At 36.8% G+C, this 10,309-nt stretch overlaps 2 protein-coding genes and 1 pseudogene across 3 annotated transcripts in view; 1 reads left to right on the top strand and 2 right to left on the bottom strand.

The window, feature by feature from the left end:
• The window catches only part of LOC117939500, a 185,133-nt pseudogene extending 180,409 nt beyond the window's left edge, over positions 1-4,724 (bottom strand).
• LOC117939490 (zinc finger protein 501-like) overlaps positions 1-4,786 on the bottom strand; it is a 7,176-nt gene extending 2,390 nt beyond the window's left edge. Inside the window, exon 1 of the mRNA XM_034864898.1 lies at positions 4,608-4,786. Coding sequence (XP_034720789.1) covers positions 4,608-4,656 — 49 coding nt within the window. The 5' untranslated portion in view covers positions 4,657-4,786. The remainder of the gene's footprint in view (positions 1-4,607) is intronic.
• The window catches only part of LOC117939487 (gastrula zinc finger protein XlCGF57.1-like), a 235,686-nt gene that overhangs the window by 202,349 nt on the left and 23,028 nt on the right, over positions 1-10,309 (top strand). The window lies entirely within an intron of this gene.

Raw genomic sequence — 10,309 nt, 5'->3', positions numbered from 1 at the left:
CAAAGAATTGATTTCAAAGTACTTTTGCTAGTTTATAAATCACTCAATGGTTTAGGGCCAAAATACATTTCTGATCTGGGACACGTCAGCTTTCTGTCCCCAGAGTCAGAACTAAACAGGGGGAAGCAGCATTCAGTTTCTATGCTCCTCATATCTGGAATAAACTTCCAGAATTCTGCAGGACCGCTGCTACTCTGTTCTTTTAAATCAAGGCTGAAGACCTTTCTTCTTGATGTTGCCTTTTATATTACTGTTCTTTTCTTTAATATTTAATTTCTTATGCTGCACTGTAACTTTTATTCTTGTGTTTTATGTGCCTAAAGTTTTTTTTTAAATTTTTTGTTTTTTCTGTTTTTATTTTTTAACTTTAACTGACTTTGTGCAAAGCACTTTGAATTGCCCTGTTGCTGAAATGTGCTATACAAATAAAGCTGCCTTGCCTTGCCTAAAGATGGTTCACATTAGATAAGATCTTTCTTAACTTGTATCTTCTGTGTAGATGCACTCCCCTACAAAATCACTGCAGTAGTTGAGAGTGATTTATTATTTCCAAATAGAGCCATTTGTTTCTTTTTTCACACACACACACACACACACACACACACGCACACACGCACACACGCACACACGCACACACGCACACACGCACACACCACTTTATTAGGTACCCCATGCTAGTAATGGGTTGGACCCCCTTTTGCCTTCAGAACTGCCTCAATTCTTTGTGGCATAGATTCAACAAGGTGCTGGAAGCATTCCTCAGGGAGTTTGGTCCATCTTGACATGATGGCATCACACAGTTGCCGCAGATTTGTCGGCTGCACATCCATGATGCGAATCTCCCGTTCCACCACATCCCAAAGATGCTCTATTGGATTGAGATCTGGTGACTGTGGAGGCCATTTGAGTACAGCGAACTCATTGTCATGTTCAAGAAACCCGTCTGTGATGATTCCAGCTTTATGACATGGCGCATTATCCTGCTGAAAGTAGCCCTCAGAAGTTGGGTACATTATGGTCATAAAGGGATGGACATGGTCAGCAACAATACTCAGGTAGGCTGTGGCGTTGCAACGATGCTCAATTGGTACCAAGGGGCCCAAAGAGTGCCAAGAAAATATTCCACCTTACATCTGTGACCTACAAAGTAGCATTCTCCCTGTAACAACTCTGAAGTAGGACTGGAGGGAGTCACGGTGAGTGTAATTGTTAATTTTTTTTTTCATTTTCAGGTTTTACTTGTTTTTATTCATACCTTCTACAAAAAAAGCAGATTCTATCCAGGTCAATGTATGTGGCTGTTCACATTCACTATTAACATGCTCAAATACCAAAATATTAACTACACTTCAGACTGAAGTGTCTATTAAAGATTTGTTTTTAAAAGTGACAGCATACTCATATGAACGTGTCCGTGAGCGCAGGAGGTTGAATATTAATTTCAAATTTTGTTTTATTAATTAAGTGTATGTATGGAGTAATGTAAACGTAAATGGACTGTTATTATATAGCGCTTTCTAGTCTCAACGACTACTTAATACACTTCTACAAAGAAAAGGAACCATTCATTCACACACACACATTCATACACTGTGGCCGAGGCTGCCGTACAAGGGGCCACCTTCTCATCATATACACATTCACACTCCAATGGCGCGGCATTGGGAGCAACTCAGGGTTCAGTGTCTTGCCCAAGGACACTTCAACATGGGACTGCAGGGACAAGGCAGCTGTATATTTTCAATCTGGGAAGGAAACCCTGTTTTTTTGCATTTCATTTGAATTCCAATCTGTTTTAATAAAAGAGCTTGTGAAAAGTGGCTTTGACCTTAACCCTGGGGGCCCTGAGGCCATTTTTACAGTTTATTTTCCGTCTGGATTTATTTTATAAAAAAGCTTGTAAAACATCAACCCTGTGGTCTACAGTCAAGATATGAACATCATTTTTTTTAGGACAAACTGGGTTATTATAATATATGGGTTGCAGTGAGGTCACTTGCATTTTAAAAACGGTTGTAGGGCCTTAAAGATAAATAAATAAATAAAACGGAACAAGAATCTTCCAGATATGTATTGATATCACAGACAGATAAATAATAAATAAGCCATTTTCCTTTCTAAAACTCTTCTCATATGTCTTGGGAGTCACACTGTGAAGAAATAATCATAACTTATACAGTTGACAAAATACATGCATTTTTTCAAAGAAAGTCAAGACGCTTTTGCTCTCATGACATTTACTTATGCCAATAATGACATAATAATGTCATATTTATTAACATTACACCCACAACAATGCTATACAAGCAAATGTGTGTCTAAATAGTGCACAATTTGGTCTTTCATAGAATCTATAGGCCTTTTTGTCCCCTCTGGCTTTCCATACAAGAGGGGTGACTTTATCTCCCATATATGGTCATGTACTTCCTGAAAAAAAAAAAAAATACAGGAGAGAGAGAGAGACGAAGAGCACAGGCACCAGCGGCACAGATCAGCCAAAACGCGATGAATTATGGACATAAAGTGGATCAATCTTGGATATAACAATGTGGATTTAAAGCCCAAAGAGGCTGAAGTTCCAGGCTGGATAGAAAATCCCCTGTAGAAGCTAGAAAGACAAGGAAAAGACCGCCGTAATCGCTGAGGGCGTCAGGATTTAAACGCTACCGGAGGTAAGCCAATCGCTTGTATCGTTCAAAAGTTATTAAACTATGAATCAGAGGTGCTCTTTTACTCGCCGGCGAGTGTCTCGGGCTCAGAGGGTTAAACTGAACATTTATCCCTCTGTCTAAAAAAATAAGGTGGTATACATTGTGTATCGCCGTTCAACCAAAAATACAGAGATATGATTTTTAGTCCTGGACTAGTGGAAGATCTCTTGCACAATATGGATGTGAAAGCACTCATAAATAGCCTATAAGCTATTCATAACTGCTTTATGTGACAATAAAATTTGTTATGGTTAAAATCAACAATAATTCATAAATTATTAACCTCAATATTGATCAAAATAATCAATAATCAGTTATTTTGGCCATAATTGAGCAACCTTACTACTACCTCAAGCAGAAGTGCCGGCCAGCTGAACAGCCTGACCAGTGTAATGAGTTATGTTATTCATTTATTATTATTATTATTATTATTCACAAAATTTTAAGGCTTCAACCAGTGCTGCTCTAGCAGAAAGACAGGGTCAGGGAGAGCTATAGATAGGTTTGTTAGGTATTGAAGAAAGAGAAGGAAAGGACAGCATCCATTACTTAGGTAGGCAAATACAGCATATTAGCTGAATTGTGAGTTTTTGTCACTGAGTTTTTAAAAGGTCAGTACTGCTTAGAAGTGAAAAGAAAAGCTAATCCCCAAAATCTGCGGTGGAGGCTAACGGCAGAAGCATGATCTGATTTGTGCAGTGTCGTAAAACAGGATTATCATCTTGCTCGTGCGCACAGATCGGGTACCGACAGCTACCCCTCCTCAGAAGCATGAGTACCACCAAGCATAGGGATCACTTTTGGAGTGTGGATAATGAAGTACTTATACAAGACATTGCATATAAAAGACATTAATCTCAAAACAAGATTGGTGCCCCATGAATTTTGGCATCTATATAAGCACATACAACCGCTTATAGAAATGCACCAATTACAATTTTTAAGTCAATTCCGATTTTTCACTGAGCTTGACCAGCCGATACAGAGTTTAGTCAATTCTGATTTAATTTTTCTAACCAATTCACAGCACACAAATATACATTAACAATTAATTAATATCTTTTTTTTAATTGAAAATGTTACATCTTGCATAGAACATTTTTTTTAAATAGATAATTGATCACTATAAAATAGAGCTATCTCAATTACTCCTGGTGTGGGAAATTCACTCACATCTAAAGTACAATGTTATGAAAGAACCATTTCCTTCTTTTCACATCCAATAGCCAACAAAAAAAAACGTGATATAATCAGCAAACTAGACTTCTGTAGGCCTGTGTATAAAAACAGTTAATGATATTTCTCAAAATACACACACACACACACACACACACACACACACACACACACACACACACCTGTTTGTACCAGGGACATTTTTCGTATTGGAAAACCAAAAAAGGGGTGAGAAGAGTCGAGACTGTTCTGCTACAAGTCCGATTTACAGTAGTCCGCCCAGAACTAGGCCGCAGGATTTTTGCTATGTGGGAGGCTGTTGGTTAGTCATGCTCCGTTGATAAAAGCTTATAACGGTTAATAATTGTAATTTCAACGTGACCAAACTACTGTACTCTGTTCTATCCGGCTTGTACTCTTTGAATTCTAAAGAGATTTGAATTCGCCATCGGACGTTTTTTAACGAGTTCCGTTGTCAGATGAAAGGCTAATGCTATCAAGCTAAGGCCCTTGCTAAGGGTGCTAAACATAGCGGATTTAACACACACAGCCAATGTAGTCTCCTGCTTCATCTTTCGACGCCAGAACACAACGCGTAGATCACGCGGGTTACAATAGTTAAATGTTTGCATTTTCACACCACAGGGGCTGTGGATGGGCTGTGAATGGTTTAGCGAACCTTACCTTAGCCTCATTAGCACGGCTAAAAAGAAAACAAACCTTCTCCTCGCAGCTTCGTCTCCACCACCTTTTTCCGGCGTCGGTCCATCTCTGAGAACCAGACTAACGCCTCGGGTTTTCTGCCGTTGTTTGGATTCAGCTAACGGCTTCTCTCCGCTGACTGCTCCGGTATTTAGGTCGATAAAATATGAACCTCCTTCTTCTTCTTCTTCTTCTTCGATTTAATGGCGGATCCCAAACCAGTAGGTGTATACCGCCACCCATTGGACCGGAGTGTGTAACATTAGAGTTTACATACTTGTCCCCTTTATTGACTTCTGTATGCTGTAGTATTGTCTCCTTTTGACATCTGTGTCCCACTTCCTCTGCCGCAAATCCCTCGGTGCCTTTCTTTACAATGATCTGGCCCCACCTTTCATTATTTGATAATTATTTAATTTCAATGCTCTCTTTGCAATTTTGTCTTCTTTCTCACAACCCCCCCACCCCCACCTCAGAATGAACAAGCCCCCAACAAAACTGTACATTAAACACAACTCTCTCATTGTAACTATTGCAAACAAGAAATCATCTGTTATTGTTACTTTTGAATTAACAATAATGTTTATTGACCCCCAGTGGGAAAATTAAAATGTACACTCTGTTTTTGTTAGAATCCCTACACACACACACACAAAAACCATGTGTTTGTGCTGTAATGTCACCAAAGTATTAATATAAACATTCTTTTTGACACTCTGATGTGTGCTTCAACCTCAGAGGGTTGGGACACTGTCTGCTAAATTACTCTTTGTGCATTGTAGAAATCTCAATCATTCCCAATTAGAGACGGAGAGCGTAGGTATTTGTTAGGAGATAACACAGTCACAGGATAATTACTGCTAACTAACATGCTAGTTAACATTGACATAGGCACAGGCTAATTATTGCTAACTAATATGCTAGTTAACATTAACATAGGCACAGGCTAATTACTGCTAACTAACATGCTAGTTACCATTAACACCCACACAGGCTAATTACTGCTAACTAATATGCTAGGTAACATTAACAGAGTACCTGGTTTCTTCCAGGTACTCTGGTTTCTTCCCACCTAAAGACATGCATGCAACCTAACTAGGGAAAATTATTAAAATGGGTCAACACTGTCAAGGTGAGGAGGACCATAGCTATCAGGAGGATTTATTATCCACAGCATTTCACTTTCAATGAAAAGATGTATCTATAAATCACCAACCTAAAGTAGTCTGATTATTCCCTGCTATCAGCTGGGACCTGATTTCTAAGATATCTTCTTAACAACAAATACAATTTACTAAATGTGATTAAAACGAAAATATGAAGTCTTTACGTGGACAAGCGAGAGAAAAGGCAGTTACAGCGTTTGAAAGCCAGAGTTTGTTTGAAGAAGAGGTTTAAAAGTAGATTCCATCCGGGGCAGCTCAAGGTTCCAGATGTTGTGGTACGACTTTGATAGAAACCAGGACTGAGGAATAAAATAAACCCCCTCGCCCAGGATTTCTGGCTGCATTTTTTATTATCAGTCCTTCCACAAAAATGAGTTTTTTTGTGATTGTTGCGAGGAAATAATCCTTGATTATGTGGGACGTTTTCTTAAAAAATGAAATGGAATATGCGGGACATTTACGTAATTTTATGCAATGAAATTGCGGGAACTTGCAAAAACTACGTTTTGATGAAAAAGAGACTGTCTTGTTGCGTAATTACGTCACTTCATAACTTTCCCATGGCAACGGTGGAAATGGCTGCTCTTGTGTAAAGTAAACACAACATTTTCCAACTTTCTGCTAAGATATACTGTGTGTGACTTTTTTGCAACATGCGGGGATTATGAAATCACTCAAGCCCTGCATTATTGTGCTCAGAAATGGACAATTTATTTGGATTAAGTGTTCGAAAAATGCGGCCAGATAGCAAATAGTCATTGAAACGGTGTTGAATCCACATCCAGCTGTCAGCGCTAAAGTCATTGAAACAACGTCAAACTCTGATGTTGATTCTTCATCATGTCTATTCTCACTGAAACTTTTAAATCATACCCAGAAATCAATAGAATTTCAATGGTATTTCGATTATAATGGATGTTGAAACACTGTTAATATCCCAGCATATCTCAATCAAACTTCAATAGTATTTTATTGTAGGCCTACCACAGGTTTAATCTAAAAAGGTATAAATCAATATATTAAAGCATTATAAGACTATTATAACCCTGCTTTATCGACAGCCAGGTAGGGCTATGAGGAAAATATACAAACTATGCCAAACAAGCCTTTTAGGCTAGACTTTCCAGCACAAATGACACCCCACGCTAAAGATAACTATAGATCAACACTGTAAAAAAAATCTGTAATTTTACGTACTTTTTCCTGTTAAATTTACAGTTTTTTTCTGTATTTTTTAAATACAGGAAAAAAACAATAAATTACAATAATAAACTGTGAAATTAAATGTCTAAAGTAAAATAACGGAAAAAAGCTGTAACTGTGAATAAACATAGCATTATCATTATTTTACAGAAAATGAATGTTTTTTCACATAAAATTACTTTAAAAATACACTCTAAATTCATTGTATTTTCACAAATATAACTTTTATTTATGAGATAAAACTGTTAAATTTAAGTTTAATACTGTAAAAACACTGCTAAAAGTTGATAGAATTAGTGGTAATTAACAGCAACAAAAAGTTTTTCTGTCATGTTACATAGAATACTTGTGAATTGACGAATACCTCGTAAAATTATGGAAAAATTCATTATTTTGAAAACAAATACCTTGGAAAATTGCTTTTTTAGTCAGAGTAAAAATGTCTATAAGCATTTTTAAACTGTCTATAAGCAGTATTAAACTATAAAAATACAGTTTTTGTCATTTAAAACAGCCACAATCACTGTAATTAGACACACAAAAAGAAAATGTATTGTTTTCACATAAGTTTGTAAAACCACTATCAGAATGTATCATATATTCACAAATATTTGAGTTATTTAAAAGCTAAATCTAAGTATTAAGATTTGATACGGTAAAACCATTACTAAAAGTAGGTGCAATTGACCAGGTGACAATTGACAGTAAAAGATATTCGTTCAGTAATTTTATATGGATTTGCTTGTTAATTTACTTAAATTTCTACATTGACAATTTATATTAAAGTGTAGTAGTATATACTATTAATTTATGTTAGAATAGAGCCCAGAAACCTCTTTTGATTTATACTATTTGTTAAAGGAGACCTTCATATCTATGATGTTACAATGCCAGTTGTTCATGTTAAACATGGCCAAAGTGTCAAATAATGAGCCAAACATATTTAAAAGAAATCCCTGTGAGACAAAAAATCAGATTACCCAGTGTTCAGAATTGTTTTCTTTAGTCTGGGCTCTGTGTGACAACACACTGAGCCAGTTTCCTATATCTGGCTGCTGGCTGAGCACACAGGTCACACCCACTAAACACAGGAACAGCGCTGCCTCATCGGCCCAGTCCATCCAGAAAGCACAGGACGACAGAATTGAGTTAGAGCGCGTTCAGTGTGTCACACAGAAAGTGCTTTTACGGTTATGAAGAAAAGGTATACATATTTTCTGGTTTTCACTCTGAAGTCCTCTTGCTGCTCTGCCTCAACTCTGTGATTTATGAAGTTTCCTGATGGACAGATAGCTTTATTTGTTGTAAATGCTAGCTGTTGCTAACAACAGCTAGCAGCAGCAGCTGTTATACGCTGCCTTTGAACCAGCCGTCCAAAGCATCTGTACTTATGTTAATGTTGGAGTTTACATCTAAAACTAGCTAGCGGAAGCTATTAGACAGTGATCACAAGATTACAAAATAGGACTTGAAATGCAGCAGCATACAGCCCCTTTTTAAGTCAAACATTTCAGCTTAAACATTTCCACCCCCCATATAAAAAAGTACAACTAAAATCCTTCATAAAACAAAAACATCTAATTTTATTTACATTATTGATAGCATTTTCAGATATTTATTTCCAAACCCAACTGGGTCAACATAAAGCTATGAATGTTGCCATTTTGCTTTGACAGGACTGTAAGAGCTATGAAAGGCTAAAAAAAATGAACTACCATGTACAATTATAAGACTTCCTCACTTTCTTGATTCAATTTTATATTATATGACTTTCTAAAGCTGTGTGCACTGGATTTACATAGAGTTGGTTACGTCCACAATTAAGTTGGTATACAAAATCAATGAAAATCAATGGGAAAAAGACAGGAATGTGATACAAACAAAACCCAAGCAGAAAATGTTAACATATCTTGTTAAATAGTTTGTACCATTCATAGCACACTGTACAATATATGAAACATTTAGGGCAGTCTTAATAAATCAATTTATATGCCAGTTTACAGCATGCAAGCCCAAAGTAATTTTTTTTTTTTACTCTTCTGACTTTATACTACAAAACCTCTGAATGACATTAAGTAACCACTAAGCTTTTTAAGGTAGCTAAATTAGAAAGCAAAATTAATGGCAAACAAAATCCTCAGTATATCTATCCAAGGTCTGTAACACATAAAAACCTAATGGTTGAGTATAAATGACGTGTGGGGAGTTTGAAAAAGGTGATTCCTGAAGGCACTTGCTTCTCATTGACCACTGGCCGAAGAGCCGCTTCCTCCTGGTACGTCTCCAACATCCTGAAAAGGGAATACATATTCAGTGTGTGTTAATATATTGTACAAAATATAATATTGATTTCAGAGAAGAGTGGGCAGACAGGTTCAAGATGGTAGAAAGGCGACATTTATTTAAATAACCACTCATTACAACCAAGGCTGCTCGATTATGGCAAAAAATCATAATCATAATTATTTTGTTCAATATTGAGATCACAATTATTTAAGTCGATAATTACTTATCGACTTTGGAAACATTATCCATTTATTTATCCTTTTTTTTTTTAAACTTGTATTTTTAACAGTGGATTTCCTTGGATATAATTCAAATGAAAAAGAAAGAATATTGCAACCTGAGTGTGGCACAATAATCGTTTTACCTCAACTATTTTGTTTTCATAATTGTCGGAGGCCATCATTGAAATGGAATGTAACCGTAATCAAGGTATGCAGAATATTATCTCTGAACGCACAACCTTAAAAAGAGATGGGCTACAGCAGCCAAAGACTCCACAGATTGCCACTCCTGTCAGCGTTTCAGTACCCACCCTAAACTAAGACCACACCAGGTGCAACTCCTGTTCACAGCTGTTCAAGATTAAGTTATAGAAGGGCTCTTACCAGCAACAATGTCTCTTGTCCACCAACATGCTGCTGCCACATGGAATGGTTATTTGACAGGGCTGAAAACAGGTGGAAGACAGGCTGAAGACAGGGCTTTCTCCCTCAGGTGAACAGGTGGCTGGCTGGGTCTTCTTGAGTCTGCATATAAGCACAGAACAAAAAGTAGAGCTAAACCTCAATAACGAGATATGAATTTGCTTTTTCATTATTAGATATTAATGCATATTAGATTAGTTATTAAGATATAATCAAAATATCTAAATAACAATGAGATAGCTAACATGTAGCTTAAGCATTTCTGTCCATGTGTTTGTGGCACTGGTTACACACATATATGCTTGCATATGCTTTGGAAGTGCTGCCACGGCCATAAAAGCACCATAGCTTTTGACATGTCCACAGTGAAATCAAATGTTTTGCAAGATGCATTATATGAATTTTAACATGAAAAATAAAC

Source organism: Etheostoma cragini, chromosome 24, assembly GCF_013103735.1.
Source record: "Etheostoma cragini isolate CJK2018 chromosome 24, CSU_Ecrag_1.0, whole genome shotgun sequence".
NCBI lineage: Eukaryota > Metazoa > Chordata > Actinopteri > Perciformes > Percidae > Etheostoma > Etheostoma cragini.
The sequence above is the reverse complement of the archived record's forward strand: the minus strand, read 5'-3'. Positions and strand labels throughout refer to the sequence as shown.